Consider the following 26,043-nt stretch of genomic DNA (forward strand, 5'->3'; position numbering starts at 1 on the left):
AAAGGATACTGAGGCTCCACTAGTTCGCATTCCTCAATATCAGCAAGTGAATGCAAAGTGGAAGACATGTTGGCAGAGGCACTCAGAAAGATGAAAGACATGTGGTGGCAGGGCTTTGTAGGGTGTAGACATAAGACTAGTGTAGTGATCAGTTAGAACAGGTCCAGTAGCCAATCTGTTGGCAAAAAAGTTGTGCAGACACAACTTTAGTCGTTTTTAAATAACTGATTTCAGCTGGATCTGTTCTTTTAACATTGAATTCTATGGAATACAGATCCGTTAATTAGCCATCTCTTTTCCTTTCATTTGTAATAGATCCTTTTTTGCTTACTGGATCTAGCAAACCCATTACAAATTAAAGAAACAACATGGATGGATAATGGATCAATTTTCCTTAGAATTAAAAAAACAGATGTAACAGTGATGAGTATCTGACTTAGGAGCTTTGAAGTCATCTAGGCGAGAGCATAGGGGAGCAAGGCTGATAAAAAATTGCTGGAGCTGTGTGGGGTAGGAGAGCAGAGGAAGAGATATATGTATCAACAGGGGCGAAGAGTGAACAATGAACATATAGTCTGGTGTGAACATTCTAGAAAGGGAAGGGTAAAATAGTGGCTTGCATAAAAGAGAAGCTTTAAAGAAAAAAAAATAATGAAAATTCCTAGAGAGAAAAAGGCAGAATCATTCACTGTGTCAAAACTACTGCTGCTGGCTCTCTTCTAGTCTTGGCAGTCCAGTGAAAATGACAGGTCCAAGGCTCTGCAGCTGCTTTTGAAATAGGTTCTCCGGGGATAGAAAAAAAAAAAAAAGAAAAGAAAATAACTAAAACAAATATCATTATAAATAAGTTCCTAATTACATTTAAAGATGACCTTTTACCAGCTATAACATGTTAAACTGGCCAAATTGGGGAATTGTGCTATAGAGCTGAATAAAAGTTATTTCTCCTGTTTGTTGCAGAGATCCATGTGCCTTGTAATGTGTAGGATATAACTTATGTCTAATTGAGTGTTGCCAGAGATTTGTCTCTTGGCGCGTGTACTTCTTCCCTTGTATGATATTGACCAATCTTATGCAGACAGCAAGATATAGGGGGAAAAGCAGAAGGTCCCACAAAAAACTTGGCATCCCTCTCACTGCAGAGCGAATACATGTGCCAGTAATAGTTCAGGGATGAGTGTGATTACTAGCACCTTTCAGCTTTCATCTCAGGGCAATCAGCATGGGAGGTGGGAAGGAAGTACAGTTGAGCTGACAGTGCTGTGAATGGAGAGCTGCAACTGCAAATATGTTTGTAATGAGACAGAGCTGTGCTGTACTGCCCCTCCCAGCACACTGTCTGCTGTGAGATGAAAGCTGAAAGGTGTTAGTAATCTCTGCTCAACTTCCAACACTTGAATTCACTTTGCAGTGAGACCAGACTGTCTATCACTACATGTAACATACTGACAAACTTGTTCTAAGCTATTGTGGGAGCATGTTCCTTTTTTTCTTGTATGTTGCTGCCTGTTTATCAGGGCTCAAGCTTGGGGCAGGCAGACAAAGCAGCTGCCTGGGGGCCCCACCCACAAAGGGGGCCCCCCTGTGTCTGCAGCCCCTTTATGAAGTGCCCAGAGGGTGTACAGCATTACTTACAGTGAATACCACTGTGCATCCTCTGTAGTCCTTGATCGGATCTCACAAACCCCCTCTAATCCCCCCTCTCTCTCCCCTGCAGTGTGAGGTTAGAAAATGAGAGTGAGGAGGAGGGGCACAGCACAGCAGAGGTCAGACCTGGGGCAGGACATGTCTGCAACCCTGTGTGTGTGTCCTCCTCATCATCATGGCTGCTCCTACATCACTATCCTTAGTTCTGCACAAGTGACATCAGGACCTGGTAAGTATACATATATATGTATATCTGTGTGTGTACATGGGTAGTATACAGTGTGTGTGTCTGTCTATGTGTATATAGTATGTGTGTGCATATATACAATATATAGTATGATTGTGTATATTTGTGGTGAATTTGTGTGTGTATATATGCATGTACATACAGTATATAGTATGTGTCTGTGTATATTATATATGTATACTGCATGTGTGCAGTATATTGTGAAATATATGTATAAAGTCTATATGTATGTGAGCATATTGTATATAAACTGAATGTTTCTGTTTGCATATACCTTATATTTGTCCTTGTACACACTGTATGTGTCTGTATACTGTATATACAATATTTAGTGTATGTTTCTATATTTATAATGTATATATAATGTGTGTACATGTATAGTGAATATCTATGTATATGTGCTGCATACAGTATATAGTTCTGTAACTCTAGTGTCGCCATAACAGGGATCAGCAGTTTATGTCTAATGCCTATGTTTTTCATTAGGTCCTGTTCACACTGTCTTTCTTAACTGTGCCCCGATGGGTTCTGCCTGAATTCCCTATAGAGCCATAGATTGAAATGACAGGAATGTAGTTCACATGAATTCCACATGTGATGTTTTTTTTTCTGAACGTGTCCGTGTGTTCCAACAGCCACAGAAAAGTAGACACGTTTATACGAAAAAACAGAAACAGACTCTGACGGTAGGTGCATACGATCAGTAATCGAGCGGGTTGGATGCTGTGTACTGTTGCAGCATCCAGATGTTACAGCATAGTGGATGGGATCTCAAGAAATCCCATGGCCACTATGCGAATACATACGCCTGCGGATCACCCGCAGAAACTGATATGCGGAGCGTCTTTCCGGATCGCAACGTGTCCATTTACACTACAGTGTAAAAATTTAGGGTAACTTAGAAATGTCCTTATTTTTGAAAGAAAAGCACAGTTTTTTCCAATGAAGCGAACACTAAATGATTCAGAAATACACTCTATACATTGTTTTTTTTTTAATCAGATCTTTTTTATTAAACATTCAGGAATCAATACAGAAAGAATATGACATCTTATATAGCTAGTAAAAATTACATTGAGAGCAGATATTATTTAAAGGGTAAAACTCTTCCTGTGTAAGAATAAATAAAAAGAAGAAATCTCAAAACACAGATATTTGCATAAAACTGAGCCTATAAACAACATGGCTCCACAAATAAAAATCAAAATTATACATCAGTGCCTCATTTCAGCGGGAAAACCATCCCCGCCAGCCGCGCCACTCCGCATCATATTTCGCCCCCCCCGCCCCCCACGGATATCAGGTCCAATCCACCCCAGCCCCCTCCCACCGCGCCACTCAAAATCTACTTCGCCACAAAGGGCACTAGACTTTATTTTCACCCCCCAAGCATCCCCTCATCGCAAGCACAACAGCAACTGGTCCAACATCGCATCCCGTACCAGTGCGCCCGAGGGGAGACCCGGTGACTCCATCCATGGCTGCCAAATTTTGTAAAACTTTCTTAATGCATTTCTTTTTAAATAAGCCCCCCTTTCCAATCTGATGACATTATTTAGTTTATTTTTAAGCTCTGACAATGTTGGTGGCATAGGATCCAACCAATGATATGCAAGTATCTTTCTTGCCTGATACAGGATGCGTGCTATTCCCAGGGCCACTGCAGAGTCCGAGTCAACCCCCTCCTCCCACAAATTCAACAAACATAGACGAGGTGACGGTCATATTGTGATATGGTATACTTGGGCTATGAGTCCCAGGGTCTGCCTCCAGAAATCCCCAATGTGCCCGCACTCCCACATAACATGCATCAAGTGGGCATCATCCTGCCCACACCTAACACATTGTGTATTGGGCCTAAGTCCCATTTTAAATAATAAGCTGGGTGTTTTATATACCCTGTGAATGAGATATATTTGCGAAAGCCGCTGGCACTCAGAAACCGCCATTTTAGGGACCTGTTCTAGAATATCGGACCACTGGTCCTCCGTCAGGGGGCCAACGTCCCGTTCCCACTTATTCTTAGCAGCAGTCAGTGGATATGTCTCCAGATGGGCAGGCAATAATCTTTTATATAATTCAGAGATAAGTCCCCTAGAAGACTCAGATGTAAGTAGCATATGTAGTGTTTGATTATGTGTCACTATCACCGGATTTGTCCTTCTCTGTTTTTCCAATGCATGTCTTAGCTGTAAGTACTGATAAAAGAAGACGTGCGGGAGGTGAAATTCTGTTCTCAATTGTTCAAAACTCTTAAAGAGTATTATTTTGCAAAATTTGTGACACCAGATAAATCCCTTTATCTTCCCATCTTCCGAACCCCACCAGCTTTTTGATCTCTTGCAAATCCGGATTTCGCCACAATGGCCACAATTCCGTAGGCCCATTTATCTTCAAAAGAGACTTACCCCTATCCCACACCTTGAAAATCATAGCCAACGTGGGGTATCGTGCCCCATTTATCTGCCGTCTTCCCACCTCCAACCGGCACCCTGGATATTTCCATACCGATCCTTCCCTCACAATATCACCACCATTGTCACTCGCCCCGTCTCTACCCCAACCCTTAAGATGTTGCATCTGGGAGGCTATAAAGTATATGAATGGGTTTGGCACCGCCAATCCTCCCTCCTCCTTCCCTCGCTGCAGTATCTCCAAGCGAATCCTAGCCTGTTTTTTCTTCCAAATTAATTCCCGGAATAATGTATTTATTTTTGCAAAAAAGTCCCTACAGATCCACACCGGAGAATTATGTATCAAATATAATAATTGTGGCATCATTACCATTTTGATTAAGTTAGATCTACCAATATTCGACAACAGCAGGCGACACCAAGTATGTACTTTTGCTCTAAATCGCTGCAACAGGGGCTCCAGATTCAGAGCCCGAAAATCCTTCGGGGCAGGACTAACAATTATACCCAGATACTTAAACCTCCGAACTACAGGGACCGGTATCTGCAAATCTGAGAAATCCGCCGGGAGAGGGTCTATCGGCATTAAAGCTGATTTGGACCAATTAATCCGAAGACCAGACCTCAGCCCAAATTCTCGAATGACCTCCATTGCCGGCAAAATCGAGGAATGTACCTTATCTAAATATAGAAGTAAATCATCCGCGTACAATGATATCCTCAACTCCACAGTTCCACATCTGAATCCCATTATTTCTCTGGACTTCCGAATTGCAACTGCCAATGGCTCCACCGCAGTAGCAAATAGCAAGGGCGAGAGCGGGCACCCCTGTCTAGTACCTCTCCCAAGAGGAAAAGACTCAGAGACCCTGCCATTAGCTCCAACCTTCGCCACCGGCGAGCCATACAACAGCCTCACCCAATTTATAAATCTGTGTCCAAAGCCCATTTTCCGAAGTACCGCCCACAAAAAACCCCACTCCAAACTATCGAATGCCTTAGCGGCGTCTAAGGACAAAATTGCTCTTCCCCCCAACTCCCCAGAACTATGTTGAATCCCCAAGTATAGTTTCCTAAGGTTCATAGATGTGGCTCTGCCTGGGATAAATCCCGTCTGATCCTTCTGTATAACAGATGAGATAACTCGGGACATCCTATTGGCGAGTACCTTGGCCAATAATTTAACATCTGTTGATAATAGGGAAATCGGGCGATATGAATCCGGAACCTCTGGATCCTTTCCGGGCTTTAATATTAAAACTATCAAAGCTTCCCTCATAGATGGCGGGAGGACCCTCTGCCTTTCAGCCTCTTCAAATACCTTAAGTAGCTTAGGTAGCAGTAAGGGTGCATAGGTTTTGTAAAACTCGCCAGGCAGGCCATCCATTCCTGGAGCCTTTTCATTTTGCATCTGACCAAGCGCCTCCTCCAACTCCTCCAACAGGATGTCCCGATCCAATGAATCCCTATCGCTATCAGCCAATGCAGGGAGAGAGAGAGCATCCAGGTACTGCTCAATCTCAGTCTCCGTGAGACTGCAATCTGATGTGTATAGTCGCATATAATACCTCCTTATCTCACTCACTATGTCCGCACTGTCTGTCACAGGACCACCCGAGTCCGTTTTTAGCCTATTGATATATGAAGATCCGTCCTGTGCTCTAATGACCGTGGCCAATAAATGTCCTACTCCCTCCCCCTCTATAAAATATTTTTGTTTGAGGAAATAACGTTTATTTGCTGCCGCCGACATGAGGTTTTCCCTGAGCGACCCCTGTGCCTTCTCCAAAGCTTTTTTAGTTTCCTCTGTCGGGTTGAGTATCACCGCAGCCTCCGCAACAGACACCTCCTGGATCAGACTCTGGGTGTAGCGTCTATTTTGGCTTTTCCGTGTGCATATTTCTCTAATATATAAGCCCCTGACATAGTCTGGGATTCCATGAAAGCCTATGTGTGATGATGCAGAGTACTCATTAAGTTGAAAATATTCTAGAATGGCATCATGCAAAGATCCCCCTATAAGCTGGATCCAGAAGGGATTAAGCTTCCAGATAGGTCTAGATAGGGTGAGGGGGTGTCCCCATGAAAGTGTGACATGTAGCGGCGAGTGATCAGATACACTTCTAGGCAGGTAGGACACCCCTCGTACATATGGGGTCATGAGTGTATTCCCAATGGCCAGGTCTATCCGTGACATAGCGTGGTGGGAGCTAGAGTAGCAGGAAAACTGTCTGGCTGTGGGGTTTTGGACACGCCAAAGATCTACCATACCCAGCTCCACTAACGTTCTAGCAAATGAGGTTGAGGCTGCATCTTCTGATATGTTTCCCGAATGCAACTTATCCAAATAGGGATGCAAATATGTATTAAAATCTCCTATTAGAAGAGTTGGCGCAGGGGGAAAGGAACCCAAAATAGACAAGATTCTTTTTACTGGTTCGACTGAATAGGGCGGGGGGATGTACATGGCAACCAAAATAAATTGTATACCGTATAACGTGCAAAGCAAACATACAAATCTGCCCCCAGGGTCAACCACTGATTTAGTACATGAGAAGGGGATGGACCTGTGCACCAGCACACTGACACCCCGCGCATGGGTTGAGTACGTGGAATGATATTCATGTGAAACCCATCCCTTTCTTAGCCAATGAATATTATCTTTCACCATGTGGGTCTCAGACATACACAGGATAGCCGGGAGAAATTTCTGCATATTAGTAAATATAGCACATCTCTTATTTGCATCCCCGAGCCCCCTAACATTCCACGCTACAATATTAAGTGATATCGCCATAAGAGCAGACTAAAAAATGAGAAATCGGAGCATACTCCACTCCCGAGGGAGAGAGGCAATCTCCACCATCCCTCAGTACAATGAATTGGGTGACACGACTGACGCACATCACATCCCACAGAACAATTAGGGAATACAACAACAAACGAAAAAAACAAAGGAGGGAGAGGGAGCACTGCACACCAGTGCACAGTGCCCCTACCCCCAAACACAAGTGTAACTTGCACATTTCTCTCAAATAGAGAGAATCAGGGCTAGAAAACTCGCCCAGAGTCAACGCAGGGAGAAGGGTCCACAGCTTGTCACTGTAACGAGTGTCCACAGCAATCCGGTCAGCTCCCGCCCTGAATCCGAAATGGAATGAACAGTAGTAATTATACCAGCATAGCGTCCTAGACAAAAAGGAGTAACAACACCTGGTGGCGAAAAAAGGGAGAACTTCAAGTATTCTTCTTCCTCATGGACCTCTCATTAATATCCAGCCAGGACAGCGCCATTCCCGCCGTATCAAAAAAGTGCGTTTCTCCATTCACATCAATCCGCAGTCTCGCAGGGTACATCATGGAATATGTCACCTGTAAGTCACGTAGGCGTTTTTTAATCTCAATAAATTGCGCCCTTTTACGCTGCACCTCCAGGGAAAAATCAAGGAAAATGGAGACTTTCCTCCCATTAATAGCAAGTTCCTTAATGTCTCTGGATCTGCGCAGGATAGCATCTCTATCTTTAAAGTGTAGGAGCTTGAGCAAGATGGGACGCGGGGGTGCTCCCGGCGGGGGGGCACGCGTAGGGACCCTGTGTGCTCTCTCAATAGTAAAGAATGGGGACAAAACATCTTTACCAAAGGTGTCCATTAGCCATTTTTCAAAAAAGCCAAGTGAGTCAGTCCCCTCCGTCCTCTCCGGAACCCCCACCAGTCGCAGATTACTTCTACGGGAGCGGTTCTCTAAATCATCCACCTTGTTCAGCAGTATTGTAATATTTTGCGTGGCTTTTCCCAGCTCCCGTGTTATTGGTGGCAATTTATCCTCCGTCGCACCAACACGCTCCTCCAGTTCCCCCACCCTGGCAGTCACCCCCCGCAGCTCTTGTTTAATACAGGCCATGTCCTTGGTGACAATCTCCATTTGATTACTTAGAGTGGCCAGTGTGGTATTGCAGGAGTTAATTGCTGCGAGGATTTCTCCCAGCGTGGGCTCAGCAGTCACAGACTCCGGCTGCTCCCCATCCCCCACTCCTTCCTCCTCCAGCACAGGCCCCTGTGTCTGCACGTGTCGGGCTGAAGGGGGGCCCAGTTTACTCACTGTTCCCTCCCTGGAGAGATGATCCTCCAGCTCCACGCTGCATCCAGCGTCTGCCTCAGTCTGTGCACTGGGCGATTGAGCAGCAGCAGGAGGCACCCTTGCATATCGTTCCAGCCTGCCAGCAGCTCCCATCGCTCCACTAGCGGACGACTTGTTTGCTGGCGACATCCTGGATGTAGCAGAGGCGCGCCCCGGCGTCTCCTTATCTTTTTAACTGCTGTGGTTCGACATGGCCCAAGGATCCTCCGCTGTCTAAACGCCCAGGGAGATATTGCAGCCCTCCAGGTCAGTGGGACTCGTCAGCAGTGCCGGTAATCAGGATTTATTGTCGGATCCGGGCAGGAGCTCTCTCACTCCACGTCCTCCCTACATGAGGTCCAGGCCACGCCCCCCACTCTATACATTGTTAATGTGGTAAATGACTATTCTAGCTGCAAACGTCTGGTTTGTAATGCAATATGTTCATAGGTGTATAGAGGCCCATTTCCAACAACCATCACTCCAGTGTTCTTATGGTCCTTTGTGTTTGTTAACTGTGTAAGAAGGCTAATGAATGGTTTGAATACACTTGAAAACCCTTGTGCAAGTATGTTAGCACAGCTGAAAACAGTTTGGCTGATTAGAGAAGCTATAAACCCGAACTTCCTTTGAGCTAGTTGAGAATCTGGATCATTACATTTGTTGGTTGCATTAAACTCTCAAAATGGCCAGAAAAAAAGAACTTTCATGTGAAACTCGACAGTCTGTTCTTGTTCTTAGAAATGAAGACTATTCCATGCGAGAAATTGTCAAGAAACTGAAGATTTCTTACAGCGGTGTGTACTACTCCCTTCAGAGGAGATTACAAACAGGCTCTAACCAGAGTAGAAAGAGAGGTGGGAGGCCCGGCTGCACAACTGAGCAACAAGACAAGTACATTAGAGTCTGTAGTTTGAGAAATCGATGCCTCACAGGTCCTGAACGGGCAGCTTTATTAAATAGTACACGCAAAATGCCAGTGTCAACGTCTACAGTGAAGAGGCGACTCCAGGATGCTGGCCTTCAGGGCAGAGTGGTAAATAAAAAGCCATATTTGAGACTGGGTAATAAAAGGAAAAGATTAATATGGGCAAAAGAACACAGACATTGAATCATAGAATAGTAGAGTTGGAAGGGACCTCCTGGGCCATCTGGTCCAACCCCCTGCTCAAAGCAGGATTCGCTAAATCATCCCAGACAGACATTGGACAGAGGAAGATTGGTAAAAAGTTTTATGGACAGATGAATCCAAGTTTGAGGTGTTCGGATCACACAGAAGAACATTTGTGAGACGCAGAACAACTGAAAAGATGCTGGAAGAGTGCCTGACGCCGTCTGTCAAGCATAGTGAAGGTAATGTGATGGTCTAGGGTTGCTTTGGTGCTGTTAAAGAGGGAGATTTTTACAAAGTAAAAGGGATTTTGAATAAGGAAGGCTACCACTCCATTTTGCAATGCCATGCCATACCCTGTGGACTGCGCTTGATTGGAGCCAATTTCACCCTACAACAGGACAATGACCCAAAGCACACCTCCAAATTATACAAGAACTATTTAGGGAAGAAGCAGGCAGCTGGTATTCTATCTGTAATGGAGTGGACAGCGCAGTCACCAGATCTCAACCCCATTGAGCTATTGTGGGAGCAGCTTGACCATATGGTATGCAAAAAGTGCCCATCAAGCCAAACCAACTGGTGGGAGATGCTTCTGGAAGCATGGGGTGAAATTTCTCCAGATTACCTCAACAAATTAACTGCTAGAATGCCAAAAGCCTGCAATGCTGTAATTGCTGCAAAGGGAGCATTCGTTGACGAAAGCAAAGTTTGAAGGAGAAAATTATTATTTCAAATAAAAATCTTTTTTTCAAACCTTGTCAATGGACTAGATATTAAATTCATTTGGCAACTCATTTGATAAATAAAAGTATGAGTTTTCATAGAAAATACAAAATTGTCTGGGTGACCCCAAATTTTGGAACGGCAGTGTATCTTGTAACATAGTAACATAGTAACATAGTTATTAAGGTTGAAGGGAGACTTTAAGTCCATCTAGTTCAACCCATATCCTATCCTAACTTTCCCTAACATGTTGATCCAGAGGAAGGCAAAAAAAACCCATGTGGCAACAGTAAGCTTCACATTGGGGAAAAAAATTCCTTCCCGACTCCACATACGGCAATCAGACTAGCTCCCTGGATCAACGCAATATTAAGGAGACTAGTGTATATACCCTGTAATATTATACTTTTCAAGAAAGGCATCCAGTCCCTTCTTAAATTTTAGTAGTGAATCACTCATTACAACATCATATGGCAGAGAGTTCCATAGTCTCACTGCTCTTACAGTAAAGAATCCGCGTCTGTGAGTATGCTTAAACCTTCTTTCCTCCAGACGTAGAGGATGCCCCCTTGTCCCCGTCACAGGTCTAAGAGTAAAAAGATCATTAGAAAGGTCTTTGTATTGTCCCCACATATATTTATACATTGTAATAAGATCACCCCTAAGCCTTCGATTCTCCAAACTTAATAACCCCAAGTGTAATAACCTGTCTTGGTATTGCAGACCCCCTAGTTCCCTAATAACCTTGGTCGCTCTTCTCTGCACCCGCTCCAGTTCAGCTATGTCTTTCTTATACACCGGAGACCAGAACTGTACACAGTATTCTAAGTGTGGTCGCACTAGTGACTTATATAGAGGTAAAATTATGTTCTCCTCATGAGCATCTATGCCTCTTTTAATGCATCCCATTATTTTATTTGCCTTTGCAGCAGCTGCTTGACTCTGGCCACTAAATGTGAGTTTGTCGTCCACCCATACACCCAGGTCTTTTTCAGTGACTGTTTTGCCCAGTGTTTTACAATTAAGCACATAATTATACAACTTGTTCGTTCTACCCAAGTGCATGACCTTACATTTATCCCCATTAAAGCTCATTTGCCATTTATCAGCCCAAGCTTCTAGTTTACATAAATCCTCCTGTAATATAAAATTGTCTTCCTCTGTATTAATTACCCTGCAGAGTTTAGTGTCATCTGCAAATATTGAAATTCTACTCTCTATGCCCCTTACAAGGTCATTAATAAATATGTTAAAAAGAAGCGGGCCCAAAACTGACCCCTGTGGTACCCCACTGCTAACCGTGACCCAGTCCGAGTGTGCTCCATTAATAACCACCCTTTGTTTCCTATCCCTGAGCCAGCTCTTAACCCACCTACACATATTTTCCCCTATCCCCATTGTTCTCATTTTATGTATCAACCTTTTGTGTGGCACCGTATCAAAAGCTTTTGAAAAGTCCATGTACACCACGTCCACTGCATTCCCTTGGTCCAGTCCGGAACTTACCTCTTCATAAAAGCTTATCAGATTAGTCTGACAGGAACGGTCTCTTGTAAACCCATGTTGATATTGGGTCATAAGGTTATTCTTCTCCAGATACTCCAGTATAGTATCTCTTAGAAAACCCTCCAGGATTTTACCCACAGTTGAGGTTAAACTTACTGGCCTAGAATTTCCAAGTTCAGTTTTTGTCCCCTTTTTGAATATTGGCATCACATTTGCTATACGCCAGTCCTGTGGTACAGACCCTGTTATTATGGAATCTTTAAAGATTAAAAATAGTGGTCTATCTATGACTATGCTTAATTCCTGCAGTACTCGGGGGTGTATCCCATCCGGGCCCGGGGATCTGTCAATTTTTTGTGGAAACACGATAAATTTCACCCGTACAATGTATTGGATGCAGTGAATCCACACAGTTCAGTGATCACATGTGGAGTCACCTGCGTTCTATAGCCTGCAGTGGACATGTGCTGCCAATTCCTGATTGTGTGCATCCGGCCTTAGAAAATAAATCAGTCAATTTCAGAAAAAACAAATTCATTTGACCTCTGCTTGTGTCAGTGCAGTCTGTGGCCCCGTTGGGGATTTACGTGAATCATATTTTAGGAGGATTCAGCCATTTTCTTTAAATTATAGAAACATAGAATGGTAGAGTTGGAAGGGACCTCCTGGGCCATCTGGTCCAACCCCCTGCTCAAAGCAGGATTCGCTAAATCATCCCAGACAGATGTCTGGCCAGCCTCTGTTTGAAGACTTCTATTGAAGGAGAACTCACCACCTCTCGTGGCAGCCTGTTCCACTCATTGATCACTCTAACTGTCAAAAAGTTTTTTCTAATATCTAATCTGTGCCTCCTCCCATGACGTTTCATCCCATTGCTTCAAGTCTTTCCTTGTGCAAATGAGAATAAAGATGATCCTTCTACAATGTGACAGCCCTTGAGATATTTGTAGACAGCTATTAAGTCTCCTCTCAGTCTTCTCTTCTGCAAGCTAAACATTCCCAAATCCTGCAACCTTTCCTCATAAGACAGGGTTTGCAGATCGGTCACCATTCTGGTCGCTCTTTTCTGAACTTGCTCCAGTTTGTTGATTTCTTTTTTAAAATGTGGTGCCCAAAACTGGACACAGTATTCCAGATGAGGTCTGACCAAAGAAGAGTAGAGGGCAATAATGACTTCACGTGATCTAGACTGTATGCTTCTGGTTATACATTCTAGAATTGCATTTGCCTTTTTTGCTGCTGCATCACACTGTTGACTCATATTCAGTCTGTGATCAATTAGTATACCCAAGTCTTTTTCACATGTGCTGTTGCTTAGCCCTATTCTTCCAATTTTGTATATGCTTTTTTCATTTTTATTGTCAAGATGTAGTACTTTGCATTTTTCCCTGTTAAAAACCATTCTGTTACTTGCTGCCCACTGCTCCAGTTTATTATCTTTTTGAATCCTCTCTCTCTCTTCTCTAGTATTAGCTATCCCTCCTAGCTTTGTGTCATCAGCAAATTTAATCAGTTTACCCTCAATTCCTTCATCTAAATCATTGATAAAGATGTTGAACAATACAGGGCCCAGAACAGAGCCCTGTGGTACCCCACTTGAGACATTCTTCCAACTGGATGTGCAGCCATTTACGACCACTCTTTGGGTCCGATCACTTAAGCCAGTTATGAATCCACCTAACAGTTGCCTTGTCCATTCCATACTTAGCCATTTTTTTCAATAAGGATTGTGTGAGATACTTTGTCAAATGCTTTGCTGAAGTCGAGATATACTATATCTACAGCATTTCCGTGATCCACCCAATCCGTGATTCCGTCATAGAAGGAAATTAAGTTAGTCTGACATGACTTATTAGTTACAAACCCATGCTGACTCTGTTTAATCACTTCATTCTTGTCCAGGTACCTACATACATGTTGTTTAATAATTTGTTCAAAGATCTTTCCTGGTATAGAAGTCAAACTCACCGACCTATAGTTCCCTGGGTCCACCTTCTTGCCATCATCTTTCAGCGTTTCTGCAGCGTTCTTTCCCCTATTCAAATGACAATACAAGCTATAGGAATCTCCAGGTCACAGCAGAGAATCTTCTACTCATAGCCGCCTGTCTTAACATTCTAGGGCAGATATTTATCATTGTAGCAAGTTACAAGGGGGTAACCATTCTAATTCTAAAATGGTTACCTCCCTAGACAAAACAATTGTGATTCGACAATTCAAAGTATTTAGGAAGTTATTTAAAATGACTATTCCTTTAGTTATTTTTTTCTATTCCCAAGAATCAGTTTAATTTGGGACTTCTTCCATCAACCCTAGCATAGAAATACAAGATTACATCACAATGGTTTGGGAAAGTAGAAGTAGGTAACGTATATTCACATTTAGCCTCGATCTTGACATTATCTTTTTATTAATAAAATTACTGAAACTTTGGCATTGTCAGTATGGTAAAAAAGACATAAGAATCCTGCAGCAAATTTAAAGTCCATTTCCTTTACAATAAATTAGATGGATATGAATTAAAAAAAAACCTCCTGTACCAAAGGACCTCCATCAACTGGACACATATTAGGTTCACGACTCCTAGTCTTGTAGCAGCTGAAACTGGCTACTTCAATTTCATAAGCTTAATTTTCTCATAGGATCTCTTTTATGTGAGAAATTTCCAGATTTTATCCACCCATTCCTGAATTCCACAGCTTGGGGATTTTCTATATACTCGCTTGATTAATTTTGTAAATTGTTTTTACTTTTACTACACCCACTTTGACAATTCTGGCTGTTATTAGCCATTTCGAAAATGTCACAGATTATTCAAACAGTTTATTAGCACTCATCAGGGGTAGGCAATCCGTGACCTTCTCAATGACTCCCATCACCATGGCGACAAAATGTAATCTGAAAAATCAACACTGGCACTCTGAGGTCTGCGTTCTCTTAATATTTCTCTCCTCGATTCTGTGATCTAATCTCTATGATCTGCATGTATGAAGCGCACAAATTACAAATAAACAGGAAACGGCACAGTGAGAGCGAGTAAAAAAAAAAAGACTCGTGTCCCTTTGTGAGTATAATCATAAAAGACAATTTGGGCCTTTTATAAATGGTAAATTGACTTAATCTTGTCAGCTTCAAAAAGTGTTTCTTAAGATAAGAAATCTCTGAACATTTTCATGCAAGTAGCCGCCTATAAAATAATACCGCCTATGGCTGAAGTACATTGATACTATATAGGCTGTTCGATTTCAGGACTACTGAGTCACAATATTGCTAAATTAAATATTATCCCACTCATATTGCAGAGCAGACAGCGTATACAAATAAGCATTAACCCTTTGTAGTGTCATATGACAAATTGGCATGCAATACTGCAATAGAGTACGGTATACAGTTGCACAAGTGCATTATTTCACCGTACTGCTACATGCAGTACTAGCCAAAAGTTTTGAGACTAACAAATTTTGTTTTTTTACAAAATTTGCTGCTTCAGTGTTTTCAGATGTTTTTGTTAGGTGTTTCTATGGTCACTGAAATACATTTATAAGCATTTCACACCTTTTTAAATATTTATTGACAAATCCAATAACTTTATGCAGAGGCTGAATATTTACAGACTTGAGTCTTAGTTTTCAAGACTTCTGCAAATCTCCCTGGCATGCTGGATATCAGGTTCGGGGCCAATTCCTGACTGATGCCAACCCATCCTTGCCTCATTAGCGCTTGGAGTTTATCACACTTTTTGTGTTTGAAACCTGGGAGTTTCCTGACCATGAACCAAAATTTTCAATGTTTTGCTCACCAAGCCACTTAAGTTATCACTTTTGCCTTGTAACATTGTACTATGTCATGCTGGAAAAGGAATTGTTTATTACCAAATTACTCCTGGATTTTCTCCTATAAAGTCCCTTTCAGACTGTTTGGGAAATCTGGAAGAATGATTGTCTGGAGAATAAAATGTGAGCACTACGATGAGTCCTATGTTATGCCAACAGCATCCTGAGACCATTCACGTGTGGGGTTGGTTTTCATACAGTGGAGTGGGCTCAGTTATAATTATGCCTAAGAACTTCCATAAATAAGGAATGGAATCTATGCATCCTCCAAGACCAGCTTCTTCCAATGACGCAAGAGCAATTTGGTGATGAACAATGCTTTTTCCAACATGAAGGAGCACCTTGTCACAAGGAAAAGTAATAAGTAAGTGATTCGATGAACAAAACATTGAAATTCTAGGTATATGGCTAGGAAAGTAGGTGGACAAACAATAACACAGAAATTTCGATAACCTCCAAGCACTAATTAGGAAATAATGTGTTGTCATCAGTAATGACTTGACCCAGAAGCTGATATTCAGCATGCCAGAGTGAATGCTAGAAGTCTTGAACAATAAAAGTCAACATTGTAAATATTGAGTCTTTGCATAAACTTTGCGTAAGGCTAGTTTCACATTAGCGTTTTTTAGCGCTGCGCTTTGTGTGCAATAGAATCGCATGCAAAAAACGCATCATGCGTTTTGTATGCATTTGCTTTTTTAGGCGCATGCGTTTTAACCTGTTTTAACCTGTTTCTAGCCATGTTAACTCTTAAAACGCATGCGATTTTAAACGCAGGCGTGCGCATGTCCATGTGCATGCCTGCGTTCCCATAGACTGTAATGTGATTTTTTGCGCATTCCGTGCGCATGTGTTTTTTTGAGACAGGTCAGACGGACCAAAAATGCAACAGGTTGCGTCCAACGCGTCTAGGCGCACACTACAAAAAGACGCATGTGCACGAAAACGCATACGAACGCGTCCATACGCTAGACCGTGCGCCCCCATGTTAAAGATAGAGGCGCAGGACGCATGAGCATGGATGCGCACGAAGCGCAGCGCTAAAAAAGAGCTAGTGTGAAACCAGCCTTAGTCCACAAAAAAATGTAAGAACTTATGAAAGTTTTTGAAGTGCTTGAGGGTAACTGTGCTCTTCAAACTTGTTAACTTCTCAAGTTTTTGCCCATTTTGGCTGATATTAAACCATTCCACTTTAACATCATTTTAATTCAGTGCATATTTATGATAGCTATCTTCCTAAATGTCTTCTAGATCCTTGCCCTCAACCTTTAATTTGATCCATAATGTCCTGAGTTTTAGCTACCACAAAAATAGAAGAAAGTGTTTAAATTTTACAAAACAGTACACCCTGACATTTTTTGTTTGTGCAAGACCAGATTCTCTACTTCATGTCCCAAATTTTTAACTTCACATTTTCCATTGTTCTACTGCGCAAGTTCGACTGAGAAGAAGTTCGACTTTAAGAAGAATCTGTCTTTTATTTGTACACTGGAAATAGCAGAGCCAAAGCGCTATTATCTCTGCTTGTAGGCAACGCTTGATGTTGAGATGACAATAGTCTCTTACTGTATTCCTAACCAATACCCAGCTTAACATCCACCAATATGCATTAAAACGGCAGCCGCTAAGGGGCCTTATTTCTTCATTGCCATTTTAAAATTGTGATTGGGAATAAGGCTGTAGCTCCCCCCAGAGGCGGAAAATCTCCAGGGTCTTGGCTAACATGATCAGGGTCAATTTTCCGTACCCCGCTCACGTGATCGTCATTACTCAGTGAATAACGTAGATCACAAAAAAAGTGTGCCCACTGTTACAATGATTTCTCTCTCTTCTGACATGATATACATGTCAGAGGAGAGAGAAATGATGCCCCCTGAAAACCCCTGATGCCAGCCCCAAGCCGTCCTGATCTGTCCTCCCCCAGCCTTCCGCGTCATCTTCCTGAACAAAAAAATGTGCAGTGCACCAGTTGAGATTTGTCGGCTGGTACCGACAAGAATAGATGATTTTTTTCTATTGGTTCCTTTTGATCGCTGTGATAGACCCTATCACAGTGAGCAAAAGAAAAAAAAATTAAATCAAATTTCTCTTTGTCACCCCTTTAGTTAGATAAAAATTAAAAAATAAAAAAATAATTTGTTTCCATTCTTTGCTGTTGGATTTAGGGTTGGGGTTAAGGTTGTGTTAGGGTTAGGGTTGGGGATAGCATTGTTTTTTTTTTCAAAAATAAGAAAAAAGTGATGACGATATGATGGCTAGTGTTTGCAAGTTTGCATCAGGTGCTCAAGTATGCACAAAGTATCTCGGATCTCCGCAGGTTGTCCCTCGAGCACCCGCGATATTTGGTGCATACCCGAGCACCTGATGCAAACTGCGACCTAATGTTATCAATAGAGGAAAATAGGTTTCAATAGATGATAATACCTCCATAGTATAGCAGAGTGGACTCCCCACACCGCAACGCACGTTTTGCCGCTGGCTCATTTCCTATAAACAGGCTGTGGACGCCATAAGACCTGTGATCTGACAGTGTTTGTTAGGAACGGCGTAACGCACTAAATAAAAATAATAATAAAGTGCGTTTGCTGCTCGGGGTCCACCATGCAGTAGGTGTTACAACCACTGCTGAGTAATGGCAGACGAGCCGAAGTGCGCAGAGCAGTCTCTGTTCACACTCAGAGGTGCAGCAACAAAAACATACAAAAGGCTGAGCCTGTTAGAGTCACAGGCCTCAGGTAAATGCACACACCATATAAGGTCACAGGAGCAGGAACTAAGACAGAGGGGCTGCGTCTGTCTAGACCTACCGTGTGTGCGGCGTTGCTACTGCGAACGCCAAGAAGGGCTGCAACTGCAGCGTGGCGCAGGACACTGCCACTGGATGACACAGCTACAAAGCAGGCATTATGTCGGACGCTAGCGCAGAGGCGCGGTGTGCACAGTGGCCTAAGGCTTGCCACAGACTGGCGCAGACTACTGAACTAATTCCCTAACCATATGCGTAATATCAGAGGGAAGGGGTTTCATAATAAGTTAGTCACCAGAAGCATACATCTGTCACCATTCACACATAGCAGTATAGTCTATACTAGCACATGGCGGAACGGCCATGCGCGCTTTTTATAGCAGCCGGGACCTTCTGGAAGCTTCCAGATCTCCGAGATAGACAAATGAGATCTGGAGCAGGACCTGAGCACATGACTCCCAATCTCCAATGGGAAACCGTCTCAGGAGCATGCTCAGTAGGAGGACAGAGGGACCTAGCCCCTGGAGAGATTAGATGCAAGGCAATCTTCTCTGCAGTAGATAAAGAGCAAGAGACCGCAGAATATAAGGGTCTGGATTCCTGCAGAGCAGACGCAGGAACCTAACAGTGTTAGTCTTATTAGGATTGCATAAAAGTGCAATCGGCCACAGTTTTGTGCACGTCTGAAAAGAAGATCACCGCTGAACAGAGGCCAGAATTAGTCCAGAGTAACACTGCTGCCTTATTATAGTATGAACAAAAAAGGAAGGAATACAATTACCCATAAATCTGTATAAATTTTATTACATAATAAATGTTCAATCCAAGAATAAAAACATCTTAAAAATTATAAAAATGAAGGATACAGGACAGAATAACTGACACAATCACAAAAATGTATAGACCAGGGCTTCAGAGACTATAAAGCTTATATGACAATATAATCTACACATGAACATAGACACATACTAACATTATCAATGTGCTGGGCATTCACAAATACCAGTGTGTATATAGTCAGCTCAATCTATAACACCATACATATGGTACCATAAACCTCCTAAAACATGCCAAAAGAACCACCCAGCAACAGTGAAGTCTCACCTAAATTGGTCCCAGTGATCGGTTAGAAGAGTGCAGCCCCATTGCCTTATCATAGTGAATGGATCCGTCAGGGTTTCCCCACTAAGGTCTGTCATCTGTTAATGGAAATATAGGGGCTTCCACTTTACTGGTAGCACAAAGGCTCTGGAAAAGCGAAATCGCTACATCTGTAGATAAATTCCCAAAGGGGTATAATTATCAAAATGGGGTCACTGAGGGATTCTGCTCTTCTAGGATTTAGGCAAATAACGCTCCATTCCTCCCGAGTCTCTCCGTATGGCGAAGCAGTACTGTACAGCCACATATGGGGTATTGCCACGTTCAGTAGAAATTGTGTGACATGTTATTGTTCCATTTTTACTCACTTCTTGTGTGAAAATGTAAAATCTGGGGCTAAAAGAAAATTTTGGTGGTAAAAATGTAATTATTTTTTCTTCACTGCCCAATAGCCTAAAATTCTATGACACACCCGTGGTGTCAATATGATCACTGCACCCTTAGATGAATTCGTTGAGAGCTTTAGTTTGTAAAATGGGGTAACTTATGGAGGATTCTGCTGTTCTGGCAACTCAGGGTCTCTCCCAGTGGACCATGCCACCTGCAAACCATAACAGTAAAATCTTCACTATAGTATGGTGCTCCTTCCCTTCTGTGCTTTGCACTGTGCTTGAAAAATATTTCCCAATTACATGTAGGGTATTGGTACACTCTGGAAAAAATGGACCTCAGTTTGTTGTAAACAAAATTCTTATTAGCCCTTAGAAAAATTAAAACATTTTAGTAGTAAAAATGTAATTTATTCTTTCTTCACCACTCAATGGTATAAAATTCTGTGAGGCCCCTGTGGTGTCAATATGATTACTGCATCTATAGATGAATTCATTGGGGAGTTTAGTTTGTAAAATTAGTTCACATATGGGGGGTTACTGTTGAATGGCACTTCAGGGGCTCTGCCAATGTGACATGGCACCCTCAAACCATTCCAGCAAAATCTGAACTCCAGTATGTCGGTTCTTCCTTTCTGAGGTTTACACTGTGCCTTAAAAGTAGTGCCCCACATATGGGGTATCGGTGCACTCAGGAGAATTTGCACAACAAATTGTATGGTGCAATTTCTCCTGTTATCCTTGTGAAAATAAAACATTTGGGGTTAAAATAACATTTTTGTGGGGAAAATGTGATTTTTTTTTTTTTTTTTTTTTTTTTTTAAATTTCACAGCTCATTGTTAAAAACTTGAGGGTTCAAGGTGCTCACCACACATCTAAATATATTCCTTGAGGGGTCTAGTTTCCAAAATGGTGTCACTTGTGGTTTTTTTTCACTGTTTAGGCACATCAGGGGCTCTCCAAACGCGACATGGTGTCCGTTAATTGTTCCAGCCAATGCTGCATTCAAAAAGTCAAATTTAGTTAATTCTTTTTCGACCTCTGCCATTTGCCCAAACAGTGGATTTCCCCCACATATGGGGTATCAGCATGCTCAGGAGAAATTACTCAACAAATTTCGGGGTTTATTTTTTCCTGGTACCCTTGTGAAAATAAAAAAATGGGTCTAAAGTTGTTTTTTTTTTAAAGTTAAATGTTCATTTTTTTCCGCATTCCAAAACTTCTTGTGAACAGTTGAATGGTTAATGAACTTCTTGAATGTGCTTTTGAGCACCTTGAGTTGTGCAGTTTTTAGAATGATGTCAATTTTGGGTATTTTCTTTCATATACAGTAAGGTCCATATATATTTGGACAGAGACAACATTTTTCTAATTTTGGTTCTAGACATTACCACAATGAATTTTAAACAAAACAGTTCAGATGCAGTTCAAGTTCAGACTTTCAGCTTTCATTTGAGGGTATCCACATTAAAATTGGATGAAGGGTTTAGGAGTTTCAGCTCCTTAACATGTGCCACCCTGTTTTTAAAGGGACCAAAAGTAATTGGACAATTGACTCCAAGGCTATTTCATGGACAGGTGTGGGCAATCCCTTCATTATGTCATTCTCAATTAAGCAGATAAAAGCCCTGGAATTGATTTGAGGTGTGGTGCTTGCATTTGGAAAGTTTTGCTGTGAAGGAAACATGCGGTCAAAGGAGCTCTCCATGCAGGTGAAACAAGCCATCCTTAAGCTGCAAAAACAGAAAAAACCCATCCGAGAAATTGCTACAACATTAGGAGTGGCAAAATCTACAGTTTGGTGCATCCTGAGAAAGAAAGAAAGCACTGGTGAACTCATCAATGCAAAAAGACCTGGGCGCCCACAGAAGACAACAGTGGTGGATGATCGCAGAATAATCTCCATGGTGAAGAGAAACCCCTTCACAACAGCCAACCAAGTGAACAACACTCTCCAGCAGGTAGGCGTATCAATATCCAAATCTACCATAAAGAGAAGACGCATGAAAGTAAATACAGAGGGTTCACTGCACGGTGCAAGCCACTCATAAGCATCAAGAATCAAAAGGCTAGACTGGACTTTGCAAAAAAAATCTAAAAAAGCCAGCACAGTTCTGGAAGAACATTCTTTGGACAGATGAAACCAAGATCAACCTCTACCAGAATGATGGAAAGAGAAAAGTATGGCGAAGGCGTGGTACAGCTCATGATCCAAAGCATACCACATCATCTGTAAAAACACGGCGGAGGCAGTGTGATGGCTTGGGTATGCATGGCTGCCAGTGGCACTGGGTCACTAGTGGTTATTGATGATGTGACACGGGACAGAAGCAGACGAATGAATTCTGAGGTATTCAGAGCCATATTGTGTGCTCAGATCCAGCCAAATGCAGCCAAACTGATTGGTAGTTGTTTCATACTACAGATGGACAATGACCCAAAACATAAAGCCAAAGCAACCCAGGAGTTTATTAAAGCAAAGAAGTGGAATGTTCTTAAATGGCCAAGTCAGTCACCTGATCTCAACCCAATTGAGCATGCATTTCACTTGTTAAAGACTAAACTTCAGACAGAAAGGCCCACAAACAAACAGCAACTGAAAACCACCGCAGTGAAGGCCTGGCAGAGCATCAAAAAGGAGGAAACACAGCGTCTGGTGATGTCCATGAGTTCAAGACTTCATGCTGTCATTGTCAACAAATGGTTTTCAACCAAGTACTAGAAATGAACATTTTATTTACAATTATTTAATCTGTCCAATTACTTTTGGTCCCCTTAAAAACAGGGTGGCATATGTTAAGGAGCTGAAACTCCTAAACCCTTCGTCCAATTGTAATGTGGATACCCTCAAATGAAAGCTGAAAGTCTGATCTTCAACTGCATCTGAATTGTTTTGTTTAAAATTCATTGTGGTAATGTCTAGAACCAAAATTAGAAAAATGTCTCTGACCAAATATATATGGACCTAACTGTAGACCCCTCAAAGTCACCTCAAATGTGAGGTGGTCCCTAAAAAAATGGTTTTGTAAACTTTGTTGGAAAAATGAGAAATCTTTGGTCAATTTTTAAAAATTTTGTTTCAAAAATTGTGCTGATGTAAAGTAAATATGTGGAAAATGTTATTTATTAGCTATTTTGTGTGACACATCTCTCTGATTTAAGGGCATACTAATTCAAAGTTTGAAAATATAAAAATCTTCCAAATTTTGGCCATATTTCCATTTTTTCACAAATAAATGCAAGTTATATCAAAGAAATTTCACCACTCTCATGAAGTACAATATGTCACGAAAAAACATTCTCCGAATTAGTGGGATCCGTTGAAGCGTTAGAATTATTGTTTCATAAAGTGACACTGGTCAGAATGATAAAAATTCTCCTGTCATTAACGTGCAAACCACCTTGGGGGTAAATGATTTAATTCTGGATTCTTAAGGCCCCGTCTCGCTGATTTTGTGACACATCAGCGATCTTGCCAGTGAGATCGCTGTGTGTGACGGGGATCAGCAACTGGCCCCCCTGCCGGTTATCACTGATTGTGCTCGAGCGGCCTGGGTCGTTTTTTGATCTCTGGTCTCCCGCTGCCCAGCGCGCATCACTGCGTGTGGCAGCAAGAGACCAGCGACGCTGGTTGCTAATGTAAACGTCGGGTATCCAGGAGCCTCGGCTCCTGGATGCACTCGCTGTTTACATTGGAAACCGGCGTACACGCTGGTTTCCAAGGTAAATGTCGGGTATCCAGGAGTCGCGCGGCTCCTAGATACCCGATGTTTACCTTGGAAATCAGCATGTACGCCGGTTTCCAAGGTAAACAGCGGGTATCCAGGAGTAACGTGGCTCCTGGATACCCAACGTTTACATTAGAAACCAGCGTCCAGCGTCTCTGGTCCTGATCGCTGGGGCTGTCTGTGTGACAGCTCACCAGCGATCAGCCTAACGTTGTCCCAGCGATCCCATCATGTCAGATCGTTGGTGGGATTGCTGGGACATCGTTTAGTGTGACAGGGCCTTTAGGAATGTCATTCAACATCTTGGATTCTTCTTTTCAGGCTGCATTTGCTGAAAGGGCCCAGTATGAACAATTTGCCAGTTATTAGAAAGCATCACTTGTACTGTAAATGATCTTCAGGATAGTAGAAAGATGTTTGTTGTATAGTTCTATGGCAATATTTTCAATAAGATGAAGGCTGGGTAATTTGAAAGAGTTGTAGGATTGCAAATGGTGGCATTATTTTTTATATCCAGTGTGCACCACATACAGTCACAACAAAATTTTATGGATTCATTTTTACATTTTACACATATATTGTTTTGGCTGATAATCCTGGTGGTTGTGGCTGACATAATGGCCTGTGGAAATACAGCTTCCTGACTGCACTGTGATGCTTTCTCGTTTTACGGTATGTGATCAATGTAGGACTGCCAGAGGCAGTGGTGCTGAAATGGTGGGGGAGATAAAGGGTGAGTAAAAGTTGGTCTACAACAGTGCAAACTAATATTTGGACCTAGTTCAGCAGGTCACCATACATTTTTAGAAGCATACAAATATTCTTCATGATCCTCGCCATGGAACTGCTCTCCTCTGCTGACTTATCTGCTGTTCCAGTTTGCTTCCTTGCATGAAGACACGGGACCTTGAAGTTGTTTATGAAGGTCCTTTGTTCATTTTATGGAAGTACTGTAAAGAATAATACTGAACAGCTATTCACTGTAACAACTTGTGTAGCCCACATGAGTTGTACATGCATAACTCTCAATCGGCGTAATAGGAGTTGGCCAAGAGTAAAGTTGTATTTTTTGTAACTATACATCATGCTTTACAATCATGTGCATTTGTAAACTAACCACAAAAGACATTATGTAACATGTTTATTAACAGAAGTGTGATTCATTTCTATGCATCATTTGTAAAGACGAAAAGGGTGGTGTATCCAAAGTGGGAACTGATAGTGCTGTTCTCCCTTATGTTTTAGTATATAAGGGCTCCTGCACCACTGTTCACCTTACCCGATGAAGGGTCCATAGCCAACTCGAAACGTTGTTACTCTCTGCATGCCCTCACAATAAATCTTCAAGCATTGCATCTTCAGAGTGTGAGTATTTGATTTTTTTTTATTTTTTTTTAAATTCAGGATACACCACCAATCTTTTGTCTTTACATGCATACTTTTTTTTTCCTTGGGCATGAACATGCCTGACTTCATTTGTCTTTTATTTTTCATTCACAGTAATCAGAACAGTAAAGTGATTTTGTTATATGTTGATATATTCCATATTGTCAGTTCTATCAAATTCCAAAATTGTTTATAGGAAGGTGACCTTTGATTTGTAAAGTCAATTGAGCATAAATTGAGCATCCAGACACTGCAATAGAAAAGTATTGATTTTGATAGAAATTTACAAAGGAAATGTTACTTGATAAATGCAGAGTTCACACACGATACTGGCTTCTATTTATACTAATATCACATCTTAAAAAACCACAGCATGAAATACAAATTTTATTAAATGATCATCTCCATTTGAATGCATAACGTATATTATGTATATAAATTATCAGTGCTGTGAAAAAGTCTTCTTTCCCTTCCTAAATTCATTATTTTTATCACTTACGTGGTTCAGATCTTCTTCAGAACTCATTATTGATAGGAAACTTTGTGGAAGATTTACCACAATTCTGAGTTATCTTCAATTGTACTAAAAAACAACCCATACAGATTAGATTAAGCTCAGCCGAAAGCTCTTGTTATTTAGGCCTCCTGACTCCCCTGACTGATGATGTTGAGGTAGAGAAAGATTGGGCAAGCTGAATTTAAATGCTCAATCATTTTGTTCTTACTGTAGATAAGTTGCAGCCTTAGGGGTTTGATAGCAGCAAATTCCCCTCTACTCACTGAAAATGTATGAATGCTCAGCCCTATCAAGCGCTCATGTGTTGGGGGAAAGTCAGGGGAGATAGGTGGGGGTCAAACAAGTGTTCATCCAACTGTTATCAAAGGTGTATGGGCACCTTAACTCTAACGATGATTAAACAAGTCTCAGGCTCATACATTTTTTTTGGCATCAAACACACATGGGTTCCGATTCATCAAAGCTTTTACACTAAAATTCTGGCATAATAAGCTTTGACAAATCACAACATTTTGTGCTCAAAAATTTAAATTTTTGGTCATTTCCATGCCATTTTTGCCCAGCTCCAACAT

General features: G+C 41.9%; 1 protein-coding gene across 10 annotated transcripts in view; it reads left to right on the plus strand.

The window, feature by feature from the left end:
* Nucleotides 1-26,043, plus strand: part of SCML4 (Scm polycomb group protein like 4) — a 184,788-nt gene that overhangs the window by 124,289 nt on the left and 34,456 nt on the right. For 9 of the 10 annotated variants that reach the window (XM_073576066.1, XM_073576064.1, XM_073576071.1 and 6 more), the window contains exon 3: nt 24,814-24,933. The exons of the other annotated variant lie outside the window; for it this stretch is intronic. In XM_073576066.1, the coding sequence (XP_073432167.1) occupies nt 24,814-24,933 (120 nt within the window). The remainder of the gene's footprint in view (nt 1-24,813; nt 24,934-26,043) is intronic. 10 annotated transcript variants of the gene reach the window in all.

Source organism: Dendrobates tinctorius, unplaced genomic scaffold (genome assembly GCF_039654945.1).
Source record: "Dendrobates tinctorius isolate UK_male_01 unplaced genomic scaffold, ASM3965494v1 ptg000046l, whole genome shotgun sequence".
NCBI lineage: Eukaryota > Metazoa > Chordata > Amphibia > Anura > Dendrobatidae > Dendrobates > Dendrobates tinctorius.